This window comes from Coturnix japonica, chromosome 9 (assembly GCF_054131305.1).
Source record: "Coturnix japonica strain WE chromosome 9, WE-NBRP24, whole genome shotgun sequence".
Lineage (NCBI taxonomy): Eukaryota > Metazoa > Chordata > Aves > Galliformes > Phasianidae > Coturnix > Coturnix japonica.
This window is the reverse complement of record NC_140671.1, coordinates 28,867,165-28,884,397: the sequence shown is the minus strand read 5'-3', so window position 1 is coordinate 28,884,397 and position 17,233 is coordinate 28,867,165. Positions and strand designations below refer to the sequence as shown.

Genomic DNA, 17,233 nt, shown 5'->3' with positions numbered 1-17,233 from the left:
AGAACTTGAAGCAGAAACCTCCTGAGCTTCAGATGGGGGGACAGGAGTTAAAGCTGTGAATGTGGAAGTGCTACTTGTGCCCCTTCTGAGGTAATGCTTCAGCTGGGTTTAGATCAAATACAGTCTCTTTAAGAGGCTCCATGTGTTATTCCATTCCCTTCCCACAACTCCCACCTGCTTAATTAATGACAAACATGTTGTAATGCCACACGTTTGCAAACACACAAACAGAGCTTGTGCTGTTCCTCCTTAATCCAACAAATACGGATTTCTTTCAATTTTTCTAATAATAATAATAATAATAATAAACCCCTTCTTTAGACCTCATCCAACAACAACAAGTTCAAAGGGAAGTTAGAACAGCAAACAGCACCGTTGCTTTATGAGCATGGCAGCAATAGGTGCAGGGCACGCTCTGCAAGGCAGGCAGCAGCTCAACTTGTCACCATCTCCTACATTGAATGCACCTTATTAAGCTTTATGGCAAACGCAGTAAGAAGATTTACAGGGCTTTAATAGTTAACAGCAAATAAACACCCAATGCGTAAAAGCATCTTGATTCCCTAAATTTCCCAGGATGAGAAATTATGGCCGGCCTGAAAAGAAAATGAGATTTGGTTTCATCTGCAAAACTCTTCAACGTGAGGCACGTTTATAGCTGGCCCCAAACAATGTTTAGCATGCAGACATCACACACGCACGCTGGCTGCATTTCAGCACGCAGAGTACATTTTATTAAAAGCTTGGCTGGGTTTTAACATTATATTTCGCTTATGTGTGTACAGCTCAAATAAAGATGTGGGCTGATAAGGTTAAATGATACACGCTGTCCTCTAGGAACAGAAGTATCCCGATAGCTTCCATAAGATCCATAAGACAAGGGAGGTGGTTTGGCCTGAAGATGCCAGCTCTCTTACAAAATAATTTGCATTATTCACGGGCTTTTTCTCACTGTATTATCTTGGCTACAGCAGAAAGTGCTGCTGATGTTTGTGGTGCTCTCCCATCCAAAGAGCTCTGTGCACTCAGGAGCAGGCAGGACCAAGCACTGCCCAGTGGTTAAGCTGCCTGCTGCTGGGGGAGGACTGGTCCCGAGGTAATGGGATATTCTGGGTTCTGAGTACAGGAAGAGTGCTGTGACCCAGCACAGCTCACCTCAAACCCTGTGAGATCAGCCCACTGGGAACGAGCTGTCAAGGAAAACCTATATTCAGGCCTGCTGTGTTCCTTTAATACGCCCCGCTGCTGGGAGAACAGGATATGCTTCAACCTCATCTGAACTTCCTTTGTTTTATTGTTTCCTGTCACTACCGTAACTCTGCTTAATGTTTTTTCAAATTTAATTTTGAAGTAGCCAGCAATTTTAGCCTTAGCATTAGATACTTGTGCTGCTGTTGGTTACATCAGTTCACAGCAAGCTTGCAGAAATCACCCAGCTGGCAAACTTGTTTAATGCAAAGACTCCACAAGACTTCCCCAAGTGCCTCTGCAGCTCCCCAGGCCATGGAACCACCTAAGGGATGTGCACATCTCACACCAGCCAGCAGAGGCAGCCCAGATCTCTAAGGGAAGATCTGCCTTGAGCCTACAGCACCAGGGGCTCCCAGGTTGGAGGTGAGGCTGCTCCATCCCATGGGCCACATGCAGGTGATCCCTTTGCAAGGAATACACCAGCGGAAAGGCTTTATGGTGCTAAACAATCAGCTGTCCTCCCCATCTGGACCCACCTGAACGCAAGGCACTCAGCACAAGGGCACCATGGAGGTGCAGAGGCTCCCAGCAACCACCAGAGCCCCATATACATATCCCATATCCCTGCCATATACAGACAGCAAGTCATTAAGCAGAGTCCCTCAGGGGAATGCCAAAAGATCCCGAAATGATAATGATCCCCCTGCCACGGTGCTGCTCTGGTAGCTTTTGTTTTGAACAATAGATCTCCCATGATACCTCTCGCTCGCTGAAAATATTGGTATTAAGTGAGCGTGAGCACAGCTGTGTGTAAATTACATATATAAACAGATTAGATTTGTATATTTATACTGGATGCAAACACATTAATAGCACATTTGCATACACAGTTGGCTAAATGAGCCTGCATGCAGAGCGGGATTACCAGTTACAAACACATTGACTTAGAGTTCTCAATAAAGTATTTATGCAGCCGTCCTGGAGGTCAGAGTGGATTCATCATCCCATCTCTCCTCCTTACAGTGATGTGGAAATGCAGCCCTGGAGGTGCCAGCCCACCCCTCCACTTATGCTGGGACTGCACATAAGACTGCTCACATGAAGGGCCCCCTTTATTTTCCCAGTATTGATGCTATTGTAGCTGTTTCTGTGATGCAGCCCAGATGAGAAAGAAAACAAACCAACCGAAAAGAAAGAAATCAATTACATGTAAACGACAAGCATTCCTTTTTGCTCTCCCTGCAGTCCTGCTGTCAGCCAGGGCTGGCTGTCTCACTGCACATCCCCAGCAGCACTCCAGGCTGCAGCCTCACTGCTGCACTGCACACAGCTGCATGGCAGGGCAGCACTGCGGGTGCAAGCCCAGGCTGTCTGTGCTGCCATGCAATGGGAATCAAAGTGCTGCCTGCTTGCTAATCACAGGGGAGCTGCAGGGAGGCCACGCTCACACAGTGTGATCTGCTAAATGAGATCAAGTCTGCAGCACACCGAGAAAGCCGACCTGAGGGCGGCCTGCAGTGCACGTCATGCTGACGTGCAGATCAGGACTTGGCTGGGTACAAATGCAGCAGCAGAACACAAAAACCTGACTTTGCTTTCCCAAGTTCCAGCAAAGCTGTCTGACAAACAGCCGTGCCGTGCTCCTCACACTCAGGCCGGCACCCAGAGCACAGGCTGAAGGCCACCAACCCAGGCCCTGCAGAGCAGAAGCGACGTGTAACACGTGCAGGCATTCCCTTGTATTGCTGAGCATAATCACTCCCACAGCACAAAACTAGGCATGCCGGCTTGCCCACGTTAGTAAGGAGCCGTGCCAGACAGCAGGGCCCACCTCCTGCAGGCTGCAGAGCTTCCCCAGCTGCTGGCTCTGCCCTCATCCTCAGGAAGCAATTCCTACGTCACATCCCTGCTTCATCCACAGCCACAGCCTGATCCTTGAAAGGATCCTTGATCCTTGAAGCCTTGAAAAGCCCCCAGACTTAGGACTGCCAGCACTGGCACAGGGAAGGCCAGCTCTCCATGACACCACAGCTCACATTCCTGGTCCCCAAACACCATTTGTTGCTGCCAAAAGACAACAGCAAGCTTCTGATTATATCCCCCATTACCGTTTCCTGCACACTGAATCCCCTCTGATTATTTTAAGCTGTTGTGACCAAGTTGTCACACAACAAAGGCTCCTCGTACATCACATAAATAAACAGAGAGCAAAGAAGAGTGGGACGGGGCCTTTTTCCCAAGGACGTGCCTCCTTTCCCATTGGACATCTGAGAGGATCTCACCTTAATATAGATGAGTAGCAGAAAGTCAGCACTTAAACCTCCAACACTAACACCACAGCTCCAGGCACTAGCAAAGGTGGGCACCAGGCTGCAAAGCCAACAGCCAACCTGGGGCTTAACACTAAGCAAGCATAACTTAATCATCCAAGTATTTCCACCTCCTTCCCTGTTTCACAGTGGCACCGCTGTCCCCCCGTACAGTCAGTAACACCGTGCACACACAAAGCTGTGCTCAGACTACCTGCAATGTGCTGTATGATCCTTTCAAGATCCCATCACGTTCTTTCTAGTGGAAGTTCCCTATTGTGGAAATATTGCTCCTCCGGGATTTGGAGCGTTATTGTCAATTATTCTGGAGGTTGTATTTCTGCCGTCAAACAGCGGCTTTCTGCAAATGACAGGAGGAAATGAACAAAAACCATTTCAAGAGCTCCCATGCTTTAGAGCACCGAACAGATCCAAGAATAATGAGACAAAATGGTGGCAAGAATCCCCAAGGAAATTACCCAGACAGAGAGGCAAATATTTCTGCAGATGACTTGGCCAAGTAAATAATTAAACAGCAGGGCCGTTCGCTGTTACAGTGCCCACGTCTGAGTCCAAGCACCAAGAAAGACCCCTGCAAACCTCCCAGATACAACTGCCACTCACTGCACAGCTACCTGAGATGGCACAGCTAGCTGTAGGAAATAGCAGCCTAAAAGATATGGTGAGGGCAAAAGAGGAAAGCAAACTCCATCCTGAACAGCAGACCTGTTCAGTGCTTTCCATGCACACTTAGGATGGTACACTGTCACAAAGCTTACAACCCCTGAGACCAGAATGGGCATATTCAGAACAATCCACATTTCATACAGCTCTTCAGTCATCATTGATATCCAAGATTACCACTCATTTTTGAACCCATGGTTTTCAACCATCCCTGAAGCTTCTATTATATGACAACTCTGCTAGTCAAAACGTGTGAATGAGCAGTCATCGGGGAGCCTTGGGACACAGCACTGCCCCTATGGAAAGGCAGCAGATTTAGCAAGTCTGCAAGCCCCCAGATCCATCAGCAGAGCCAGGCTGGGCCGAGCATGCAGCACAGCTTGCAGCTCCTGCTGGTGTGGGTGCAATCAGCAGGCAGCCCGGGCAACACAATCTGCATGAAGATGCTCCTGTCAAAACTCAGACACTGGTAGCTGAATTACACCGGTAGCTGAATTATCAGGACTGATTCTTTCCCCCACTTTAGAACTACAAACCCTTTGCACTGGGAATTGAGTTCCTTGTAAGCTCCTGTGACACAAGAACCCGCACTACAACCTGCGCTGTTCAATTATCCGTTCCATTTTTGTCCCAGGTATGTAAGATCACAGTGAGTGACTGATGCACTTCTGCTACACAGCCATCCAATTACTGAGGAAGACGTTGGCTCACACGGTGATCTTGGCGCTAACGTGTAAGAGTAGCTTAAAAAAGCTGCAGATGATTCATAAGTTCCCTTTTCTTTTGTGTAAGGGCCTCTGAATAAAAACATCGAGTCGGGGGGAGAAGGGGGAGACAACATGGTGCCAAATATGAAAAAAATAAGCTATGAATAAAAGAGGAAAGAAAAAAGAATCGGAAACAAAGGACCAGAAACACATGGATAACAAAGGGAAAGGTGGCAAAGGAACCATGAAAGGGGGGGGTAAAGAGAAGGGGGGGCGGGAAGAAGCAGTGCTGAGGGACTGAAATTACTTCCTAGAGTAAATCTGGATGGTATCCTCCAAAACAGATGGAATCCTTTGTACAGTCTGCACCCCAATAGAACAGAGGTGCCCCCTTGTCTTTCTCCTGTTTGTAACAAAACGTGGGGGTTGATTTTAGGGCTGACATTTCTGCAGTATGGGGGGTGAAGGAGAGGTGCAATGTGTTGGGATGTTTATTTGGCTCTTTGAAACACATATAAGCTCCTGTCTGGTCGATCTCTCCACGTGGCCTAAAAGCCATATAAATCTGAGAGGATACCACGAATAGGGGGTGATGGGAAAGAGCAAGGAAAGGAACAAAAGGAGAAGGAAAAAACCAGATGGTGGCTCACACACAAGTGGATGAGGGAGCAAGTGAGATAACAAGGGGCCAGTACAAGCTGAAGCAAAACCACAAACCCAGGCGTGATGCACATTGAGTCCTCACCACAATATCTTCAAAACCACAGCTCGGGAGAGTACAAAAGCAAGGCTGAACAAGGAGCACGGAGTGGCAGCTTCTGATTGCACCCTCACCAGCACAACGTGGCCTTTACGCAGCACTGAAAGGAGGAAGGAAGAGCAGAGCCGACCACACGCCCCTACCAGCAAACCACTGCAGGGGTGCAGTTTATTTACCAGCTGCTCAGAGACTGGTCAGGTTCCTCTCTGCTGATGATATAAACACTGAAAAGGTACTTGGCTGCTATGAAACAGGAGGCAGTGTTCTTCCAAGGGGGCATTTCCAACCTCTGCAGCTCCCCCAGCACTGGCAGGCGCTCAGCATCCCGCTGGATCAGCTCCTTATTTGCTGTCACGTTCTCTTTTATGGCAGTCTAATCATTAGCTTTACTGGCGCTGTTACCCTTCTAACTAATTAGGAATCTTGGATGGATGCAGCAAATGATTAATATTTAGTCTCTACGCGCCTGCTACAGAAGCAGCCTATTATCAAACAAGTGACACCTCCACAAACTTAAATAAAATAATGGCTCCCATAGAGGGTTTGGAGCCGCTGACAGAATGGCAAGTGATTTAAGTAACAGAAAGCTGAGCAACTGGTGATGGATCACAGTTTTCTCTCGCGCTCTGTTACAGCCCGTAATAGAACAAATGATCATTTTTCAGCCTAATTGAATATGGCCACCCCGCTTATGTGCAAAAGGAGACAAAGCTGCATCATTTGCTTCATTAAAATGCGTTTTTATGTCATCTGAAAGATTTTATATGGGAAAAAAAAAGTCGGTGCTGTTGATAGAGAAGATTAGGAAAATAAAATTTATCACGCAAACAGAACTTGCAAATGAGGTGTATGTTGGCATTCACACTGCTTAGGCTTGTGTGGGAAAGATAAGTCCTGAGCGCTAAAGCACACAGAGCATCCATGTTGTGACAGTAATCACAGCTCCTTAAATAAGAACTATGTCACTATAGAGATTTGATGAAGAACTCTGTCATTTGCTTCTCTAACAGCCGCTGGTCCCCACTAAATACGGCTGAGCTGAGCTGCCAGGCAGGATCACAGCAAATCCTGTGACAGTGGAGAAGTTCCTCCAGTTTTACAGGCAGGGTTTTTTTTTGGATGGCTGCTAGAAGGATGAAAATAGCTGTTAAACACCCGTCTTTTCTGACATCAAAATCAGACCTTAAGCAAGAGCAGCGTGCCTCAAGAATAACCTCACCTATGTTCAAACATCCCTTATCCATCAGTCACGACCACAAGGTTCGGTTGCTGTGCTGCAGTGGGAGCCTCGGGCACATCACAGCCCCAGGGACACTGAGACCCCAAACAGAGGGCAGTGCTTCTGCTGCTCCTCCAGTGCTGTTTTGAAGGAGCTTTCTGTGCAGCTGACTAAGCCAACACTTCTGTCTCCTATGTTTTGTGAGCCAACACCTTCCACTGACTGCAAAATCAGCTCTAACAAGTTGCCACTTTCACCATTACAATCCATTAGGAACGTGGTGGGAGCCCATGGCAGCACTGCATCCATCTCCTCCTCCCTCCTAAATTCTGTGCAACCACACATTGTCCCAACCCTGCACTCACATAAGACAAATGCGAGGAGGGCACAGCCCATCCTTCTGCCAAGCTACAGTGCTATTTGCTCACATCTGTGGTGGAAAACCTTAAAGCACTTAATGTAGTCAAAACATATCCATGGATAAGGGCAGTCAGGTATTAAGGAGGTAAGGATCCCTTGGATGTACATTCCTTAACACCTTCACTCTACCAAACCACTGACATGACAAGGCCACTGGAACCACCTGAAACCAGCACCAGGACTGCAGGCTGTCACCACCTCCTGCGAGCCAGCACAGCTCTATAACCCACCTCTCCAACCCTACAACCACACAGAAGGGCTCCCTGTCCCCTCCTGATGCTCTTGCTGTCCATGCTGTGCCTCAGTTTCCTCCCAAGGAAGTAGGGGATGTAAGATGACGCTCTGTTGGAAGCAGGTTCTGGATCTCTCAGCAGGCAGAAGTCTGCATACGAGTCTGGAGCATGCAGACAGCCCATAGCATGCCCTGATGGGGAGAAGCTGAAGCTGAGCCCCACAGCACACAGGTAGCACCAGAGGCACTGTGTGCCCCATAGCACTGGGCAGCACGCTTTGTTCCAGCCCAGCTATGGGCTCACACCTCCACACAACCCTGCTTGACATGTGCGGACACCGAGTGCTGCTCAGGCTCCGTTGCTAAGAAACTACCAGGGATAGCTTTTGGGGCCCTCTTCATCTATAAAATAACCGCTCTGCCCTATGGGAGAACAAATGCAATCTCTCAAGTCCCCCCAGTGTCTTGTTCTCCTTTTTAAATGAACACAGAAGGATGATGGAGGACGCCGGGCTGTGTAAGCGATCTCCATTTTTAAGACGCCCTTGAAAATGAGATGAAAAACATGGTTTCAACAATCAACCGCCGTCGTATTTATTAATCTTCCAAGCAGCAGATTCTTTCCCCGTGGCAACGGCGAGCTGCATGCACGTCCTTTGCCTATTACAGACCTTCCTATAGGAAACAAAGCAGAATAGCAACTTCTGCGGGCACCTACCAGGTACTGAGCGTGCAGCAGAGCTCAGACCATGGCTTCCCAGCCCTGCACTCCAACAGCTTTCTAAGCTGTGGCAAGTGGCCAGTGTAAATATTTGCTGTGTTATTTTGGGGGCTCAGCAGCATGGTAAGCACTTAATAGATAAAAATATTCCACAGCAAAGGCAGAAAGACGACGAATCAAGAACCATATGGCAGCTAAAGCAAACAACAAACCGTTAATGGTATTGTTAAGAAAAGGCTAACTTATGTGGCAGCTGTGGAAAGATCAAGATTAAGGAAAGCAGTGAAGTCGCCCATTTTGAAGCCAAGGTCATCGATGGGATTTATAGATTTATCCCCGAAGGCAGCCTTTGCTGAACATGAAATGCTGAAATTATTATTTTCTTCCACCTACCCCCGCTCCGTTCGGGTTATCTCATTTGCTGGAGGCTTTTAAAATTCATTCCTCTTCACAGCTGGTTAAACAATGGAATCTTTCTGCAAACTAAAAGGACAAAATTGATTGCCCTACACAAACTTTTCTGCACGTATAATTGATTTTTAATTCACTGTCTCATTTCCGAAAGGACTTGACAATAAACTCGGTGCTGCATGTGCAATATCGATCCTTTTAAACAATGGCTTGGATCAAATCCTGATGCGAGTTAATCACAACCAAAGAGATGGATGCCTTTTGTCTAAAAAGCTGGTTTTAAGCTCAATTCACCATCTCCCACCATGTTATTTTCTGGCTGGATTGCAGCACATCATTTCATATCTCTCTCAGCTGCAAGCTAGCTTTAACGCACGCAACTCAAGCAGAAAAGCCTGATCCTCCCTCAGTTACTTTTTACTGCAAGAACTGGACGTTCCCATCCTTTCCTTCAGCTACAACTTCCTTTAGTCTTCCTAAAACAGGTCCTGTGGCTTGTTTGGAGTTTTGGGTGTTAGCAGTATCAGTTTCTTGATGAACTCACCAGCTGAAAGCACCACGTGAGTCCTGATATCAGAAAGCATTCCTAGGAACGGCCACTATCAAGCTTTGCTTTCTGCTCCTGGTGGATAAAAAATTAAAGCTGAGAGGTAAGTGATATCTTAACCTCCTGGGTCCACTCATTACTCACAGCCTGCAATGCCAGCCTGCTCTGCTCACATCCCTTCAGCTTTTTCTTCTTGCTATTCGAGAGGCTCTGTTCTGATTTCGCTATGAATTCCATTTGCTATAACTGCCATATAAACAGTAAATAAAATTCAGGGTATTTTTGCCCCAGTAAGCAGCTCCATCTTCCAGTGCCTCCGCAAAGCCTGGCTTCAAAGGAGCCAGCAAAGGAAACGAGCTTTTCCTGAGCAGATATCCCAAAACAGGGCAGATGAGAGACATCTGAGGGTGATTTGAGGCAAAAAAGCCAAGCAAATAAGTACGTGTGTTTTGCATAAGTAACGTCTTGCCCAGCTCTGCTGGATTACAAACACACACGTGTCTGGGAATCAGTTTGCTGTACCTCAGCACTTGGGGCAGAAGGATCTCCGCTTGTATCTTATGACAAATGAGCTTTAAGCTGAAGCCAGGTGTGAATGTTTTAAAATGTATGAACTTGTAAATCCACCAACATGGCCAATTAAGGTTTATCGCCAGCAAGGATTAACCATCCCCGCCCGTAAACGTAAGGGGTTGCTGGAATCTGGGTTGTTTACCTCAACTGCTCTACATCAAAAGCAACGTAAAATATTTAAAGGGCAGCATATTTCATGATAAAAGCTCATTATCAAGGATGTCACAACGTGTCATCAGCACTTCTGCACGGAGACACACAAGTCAAACCTCCTTCCTATGCTCTTTTAACATGAGACCGAGGGGAGGAGAAAAGGGAGGAAAACCCAAGCAATAACAGAGCTGCCACATCCCCTGGACTCCCTTAACTTTGGAAGGCACCACCCTGAGCTGGAAAGGCCTCATCAGTGTTCTTCATCATCAACATCTCCATGCTAATGAGGAGCACGGTTCCATGCAGCAAAAGCCTCCCTGCGCAATAACTGCAACACGCGGCAGCAGTGAACTCTGCCTTCAGCAAGCATGCATAAATAAACAGAATTAATAACTACCCAAGTGTGGACGGGTGACTTAATCTGTTTCGATTAGATGCAGCTCAGCCCGAGGCTTTTGTGTTATTTAAAATGTGTTCATCATGTTTAATTAAAAACCTAATAAACTAGAGGTTCTTTTAGTTCTGATTTGTATTTCTCCCCCCCACCCTAAGCCATATCGATTTGGGTGCTACTTTTGATAAAAAGACAGGACAAAAAACCAGCACGTTCTGGATATAAACAGGACAGCAAATCAGCAGAACAGCTGCACAAAGAACTGGGTTATTTCTGCCACCATCCCCAGTACGTACAGCACAGCAGAATCGAGAGCCATTGAATGAACTGAATTGAAGATGAACACGATGCTCTCTGTAAGCAATAGGTTATCCATGGAATAGAAGCACTGGGCACACAAAGCTCACTCATGGACCTGGAGCAATGGTGGGCTCAGGGCTGCACCGAATACCACTGGACTGATGCAAGCTGCTTTTGGAACACATCAACCCTCATGAGGGTGGAAATCCCACTAGGACGTGTTTTCTAGTGAAATATTTCCACTGAAAGCACATCAGCAAACATGGGTGTTTCAATCCTACCTAAACTGAAAGCACTGGGATGGATGCTGTCTGGTGGAGCAGCAGCTTTGCAAACAGGAAGCAGCTGCTGCTCGTAGATGCATCAGAGCAGAAGTTGCTTCAGCCGGTTGGATGAGGCAGCAGGGCAGACTGGTTTTCACAGCACGCCCCTGAATTTACATACTGGAATGAGGAAGGTTAAAAATAGCCAAAGGTTTAGAAACCCAAGGGAGACAGCAAGCCTCCATCTTCATATTTACCGAGCCTTCCATTTAATTCAATCACTGGTAAATTTTATCCTCTATTTAATTTGATCTAAAGATCCGTAACCACTTCATCAGTAGCAAAAATAACTTCCATCCTTTATTTTAATCAGCCCCGATCACCGCGAGGCAGCTCTGACGGAATACTTGGGTCACAGGCAGCAAAGTGGGCTTCATTAACAAGAAAGGCTCAGCCTTCAGGCAACGTGTGGTCCACAGAAATAGTTAAAAGCTGACTACAATAAATGTGAGCTGTAGGAACAGCGTTGTATCACAAATACTATTAAGGACTACTATGGAGAGCCGTGCTGGACAAAGCCTGGCTATCATATGCACAACTATATGAGCCTGGGGAGGGCAGGAGAACAACAGGGGAGGTCACACAGCACAGAGCTGCCCTCCAAGTGCCAGTTAAGGGCAATAACCAGTTGGAACTCAGAACTGGTGCAGTATCTGCCTGCTTAAGACAAGGTACAGAAATTAACTACGCAGTTCCCTATTGGGCCATAGGAAAAGATTAAGCCCAACACAAACAGGGGCACGGTTTGGATCTGGGCCTTCCACCTTTCTCCTGCAAAATACTCTGGCATAGTGCAGCTGTAACACTCTGCGTGTCACACAGGATGAGCTTTCCTCAGGTCTGCAGAGCCAGCAGCAAGGAAACTTGCCTTGCAAGCCCCAGGAAGGCTCAGGAGTGCAGTGCAGCTGCTTTAATCTGGAGTTTTCTACCAACTGCCAGGGACAAACAAGCTATGAAGTTCTGCAGGTGGAGCTTAGCCGTCTATAAATAAGAGCACAGTTTGATCTTTGGCTCTGCTGAGGCTGGAGGGCTGCCAAACGTTTCTGGAAACTTGGAAGGAACAGAACAGGAACAAATATGATAAAATGAGCTGTGACTGACAATGATTTATAGAGTTAATGATCATTATTCTGTACTCACAGGGTCTGCACTTTCAGAGTCATGTTTCACTTCTCAATAAACTTCGCCTTTTTCTTATTCGTAAGGTTTTATTCCTATCATTTAACGTTGATCAAAACCCCTGAGCTGCAGCAGCTCTGACGTTCAACGCATAGTGCAGCTGATGGAAAACACAAGGAGGGTGAAAAATACTCCGCACAGAAAAAGAGGAGTTGGCAGTGAGCAATTCAACCGCTGCACGGAAAGAATGTGTGCAGAGAACACAGGGCAGAGCAATGCGAGTACAAACACAGGGCAGAGCACTTGAGGTATTTGTTCCAGCAGTCCTGAACCAAACAAAATGCCCCGTGGTGACAAGATGACCGACAGCCTTATTAGGAAGCTGTTGTTCTCAGCCTTTATACTCATCCTCTCCTTTGCTGTGCTGCTCTGCTGGCACACGATCCTCTTCCACTCCACCACTTCAGGCGCTCTCCTAACCACAAAGGCTCTTTGTTGGATCTCAGAGTAAACCCTGCTTCAACACGGTTACACAGCCCGGCCTGCCCTTATCCGGCTCTTACAGAACAGTTTGTCTAAAGGGAGAGTTGCTTTTCAATTTTACTGCACATCGCAGCCTAATTACGAACCAATTACTGCACCAACAACACACAAGCATTTCTCTGCTCACAATCAGCCACAAGTTGTGACAAACAGGACTCCAAATGCTGCCAGAAAACACAGTTTTTGCAACAGATGCAGCAAATATTGCTACGTAGTCCAAAGGAATAAGAACCAGAACCTGCTCGTTTACACGCTGCCAGCAGCTTAAGAATCGACTATTTGCTCCCAACTTCTTGTGATTTATTGTTGCTTACAAGCCTACTTTTCTAAGCACAGTTGCATTATATCATACCTATAAAAATTAAGCCAGCAGCAAACTCGCAACCGCAGCAATTAAACAGCAGAACAAACCAACCGCGGGGAGCAGCACCTTTGCCTTTTGAATTCCTGCACAGATACCATCTCCCCCAAATTCCAGCAGAAGAACCTCAAACCAATTCCCCAGAGGGTACACAACTACCTACAGGAGCCATTGGGAAGAGCCAGCACTGGATGAGTGCAAATCCACCAGTGATTTCAGCTCCCAACCACAAGAACATAACACTGCATGCACTGGGTACTGACCCCAGATCCATCATGTCCATACATTATTTTGGGTATATCTTTGGATAAGTTGACTGCACTGTTTTCAGCAGAGTTTTGGGGCCTGGCAGCTTCTAGGTACTTCAACGTAAATAGTGATTGTGTGATCCTACCTTTCATCTTATCTCCTTTTGGCCTGTCCTTTGTCAAAGGTTCATTCATCAAGAAACAATTTCTAATATCTCATATGAGGGGAAAAAAGGGACTGAATCTCTGTGCAGGGGAAACCTGTGCTGGCACAGTAAGCCTCCTCCAACACCAGCAGGTCCAAATCAGGGACAATATGTAATGCACTTTTCACCTCCTGTCCTACTCCGATTAATGAATGGGGCCAGCCTGCCTGGAGGTGAAAGCAGAAGTTTAATTGAGAGCCTAGAGGTTTTCCAGCTGTTCTCTTACCCTACAGAGCCCTCGTAAAGTCACTCAACCTTCTCCCCTCCTACTCCAAGTGTAAGGAGGATCCTCATGAAGCTCTGGAAACTGAGTGAGGATCCAATAATTCAGATTGGTGCAAAACTTCATCTCGGTGGACAAATTATTTGCCACATTTCCCATAAAACTAACTTCAGAAAAGAAAGAAAACTGAAAGAAGAGAAGGAACGTGAACTATAAGGCTGAAAGGAATATAATTCATTTCCCTACCACTTCATCTTCAGTCCAACACTTCTCAATCAGTTTGGGCACAGGCTTCTTCACCAAGCGCTGCAGGGCTTTTCCAGCATCGTAGTTACTTTCATGTAGCTAAAAAATAAAGACAAACAGAACATTCAGTGGGATTAGCAGCGATCTGAGATAGGAGAAAAACACTTAAGGGGACCACATGGGATGTTCTACACCTCATTATTTCTACTGTTGATATATGAACTGAAATTTAAACAACCTGAAGGTAATTAGCATTTTATTAGTAGAAGAGACAGCATTAAAACAAGAATGTTTTCCTCTCCCTTCCTGGATTTCTCCCTGATGATATTTGAGGCCGCTGAAGATTTTTTGGTTGACTTTTAAAAACGTATCTTTTACATCAGAACCTCCAAGTATTTCCCAAAAGGAGCTGCGTTATAAGCAGCAATGTTTTGTTTAGATCAGCGCAGCCAACTGGAAGGCCCAGCACACAGGAGGGATCACAAGCCACGCAATGTCAAGTTTATCATCCAGAAAGCAATTCTGATAGATCTGTATTACATTGCAAAGACCAACGAGTGGTTGAAAAACATACGTGGAAAAGAAGCCATTGCTACAGATGAGTACAGGAGTACATGAAGGCAACTAGGGATGTCTGAGTTGACATTACCACGTCAGATGGTCACAGCCTACAGCGTACCTTATTTTCTACCATAAAGCTGGTATCTGTTTGATCAAACGCTGCCTGAAGTAGACAGCAGACATTTAAATCGGGATGAAGTAGAAAAAACAACCAAACATTAGGGGGAAAAATCACTCAGCAATGCACTGTGAGAATATCCAGCTCTGAACCTGTGATAGAAAACACAGAGCAGGCTGCTGATTTATTGCCTGTCTGATCCTCCGAGTACGGTGGGGTTTAAGAAACCCAGAGGATGAGTCAGGAGCCTGCTCTATGTCTCCTGAAAGTGATCTGAAAGAAAAAGACACGTTGCTGGGATGACAGAAACTGTCCCACACCCTGAAGGAGGAACGATTTGCATGTAAACTTCCCTACAAAGACCAAGGTGCACACCAAAGTTATTGACCCACATCACAGATTTTTAGTCCCCAAAAAATGTATTTAAAATATGGGTAACCAAAATATGACTCCATGTATTGGTTACCTCCTGCTATTATTCTTGCCCAGAATTTATTCCAAGCCCTTTGCATCCCACCCTTCAAAAGCTGCTATGTTGCAATGCTGCTATTCCATGCAGCTATTCAGGAACCATTTCAACAAGTGCAGCCCCTCAACTTTTCCCAGGACTGCAGAACTGAGCAGGGATGGAGATACCATTACTGAACAGTGAGGAGCTATTAACTACTTTGTCGCTATTAACGTAGCTACACCAAAACCTGATTGCAGGAGTAGAAGAAAAAAAAAAATCTCATTTTTCTCATGTCAAAAGGCTCAAATTTTATACCCGAATTCTGCTTCAAATAGAAATAGCATGAGATTGCTTTCTTACTGCTGCTCACTTCAGCTTCCTATATCTCAGCCAATTCAGAAATAGTGATTAGCAACATTGGAGCCCTCCCACCCAGAGCCACCTCCAAGCTACACCATCATGGTCTCCTATTTCCCCTTCATTTCAGCTCACACCATGAGCCCTGTGGGGCTCAACAGCTCCTCCACACCCAGTGTTCGTACTGGATGCAGTTGTGCTTCAGAGACCCCTAATAGCTGCAATAAGTAAATCACTCAAACCAATAACTATCAAGACTTGGTGATTCCTATTAAGAAGAGACTTCTGAATCAGGATAGATAGGAAGGGGAAAAGCAAATCACTGACCCTACAAGGAAAATAAGTGCATGATGGATGGATGCAAAATGCTTCCTTAAGCAGAGGCCCCAGTTCCAAGCCACAGAGCAGAACCCTCAGCAGCTGAGCAGGGAACAAAGCACATCTGTGCAGTGCCCACTTCTGCACCCTGGCTCATCTGCTCCCACCGCTGCAGGCTTTTATTAGCTGGTGCAACTGTTAACACCCTTTTTTTATTGAGAAAGTGAATGTTTTTTTACTGAAAAAAAAAGAAAAAGCCATAAATGGGCAGGAAATTTCCCCCGATGCGGTGCCCATCTCACACCAGGCGCTGTGGTCTGTTGCAATGGGGCACTTTGCAAAGCAGTGGCTTTGTGGGTACCATGTAAGCAGCACATGATCGTCCCTGTTACTTCATCAGCATCTCAGTGTTCTGCCTATGGATGCCACAGTACAGACTGTGCTGATCCATCTGCAGTACAAAGCACACGAGGAATTACTTTTCTCCGCATTATATTGGAAATAACAGCTAATTTATTCTATCCACTGTGAAATTTCAGTTCAGGTAATTTTGTGCTCCTTTGTAACACCTGCATAGCTGAGTTGCCAGAAAACAACTCAATAAACAATCTTTCCTGAACATCTGAAAGAGGCCCAAAGCCACATAAGACAGCAGTGAGCTGTGAAAGCAGAAGTGTCCTCCTGCATGTGGGATGGACCCGCATCAGCTGCAGCAAAGAATCAATTCATACAGTGTGTGCTGTACATTGCACAGACTGCCTCAAAACTTCTAGTAGCAGCAGGAACAGCTCTTGAACTGGTAAGGTGCTCTCACCTCCAGCAAGTCACCGGGCCCTTCAGAATTTGCTTATACTCAAGGGACTTCTAAAGAAAGTTACGTGCTTCTAAGAATGAAAGGTCACTGCTGGGCAAAGACCTCTGGCACTGATATGGGATGAGGGTTTAGAACAAACAGCTGCACTGCCTTGGTTGCCTGAAGATTCTTCCCTTACCACCAGCTGAAGCCAGGCTTGCATTTGGGGCTGACACCAATACTGCACTGAGACGGGGCCTGGTAATATAATGGGAACAAAGAAGAAAACTAGATCAGAATCATTTCCTACTTACTTAAGTGTTTGATTTGGTACCTGTACAGCTTGTACTCCATGCAACAGATCCCAAAACCAAACCCAGCCCAACATCAGGAGGGCTGTTTGCTTTGCCAGCTCACCTTGCAAATGCTTTTTTTTCCAGCACACGTTACCACCTAAAACACTTTTCACCTTGGAAATTCAGCAGTGTTGCTAACAGTGCTTCTATTCCCTCCCCCTCACAGAGCACGCAGCAATGCCAAAGCCTCTGTGTATCCAGGAGGGGATCTTCACTCTGCCACCAGCATCTCCTATTAAATGTGACTTTCACAGAGGGGGAAAGAAATGCTTTAGTAAGCACCAGGACAATGCAGCAAAAGGAGACGTGCAGTTCTGGGTAAGAGCCAGAGTTAAATCTGCTTCTTTCAGTCTCGCTGACAGATCCTTCTCTGCTGATTGCCTTTGGTC

At 46.2% G+C, this 17,233-nt stretch overlaps 1 protein-coding gene across 11 annotated transcripts in view; it reads right to left on the bottom strand.

Annotated features, from left to right (window-relative positions):
• The window catches only part of RERE (arginine-glutamic acid dipeptide repeats), a 142,704-nt gene that overhangs the window by 35,667 nt on the left and 89,804 nt on the right, over window positions 1–17,233 (bottom strand). For all 11 annotated transcript variants that reach the window (XM_015882638.3, XM_015882641.3, XM_085509805.1 and 8 more), the window contains one exon: window positions 13,891–13,989. In XM_015882638.3, coding sequence (XP_015738124.2) covers window positions 13,891–13,989 — 99 coding nt within the window. The remainder of the gene's footprint in view (window positions 1–13,890; window positions 13,990–17,233) is intronic.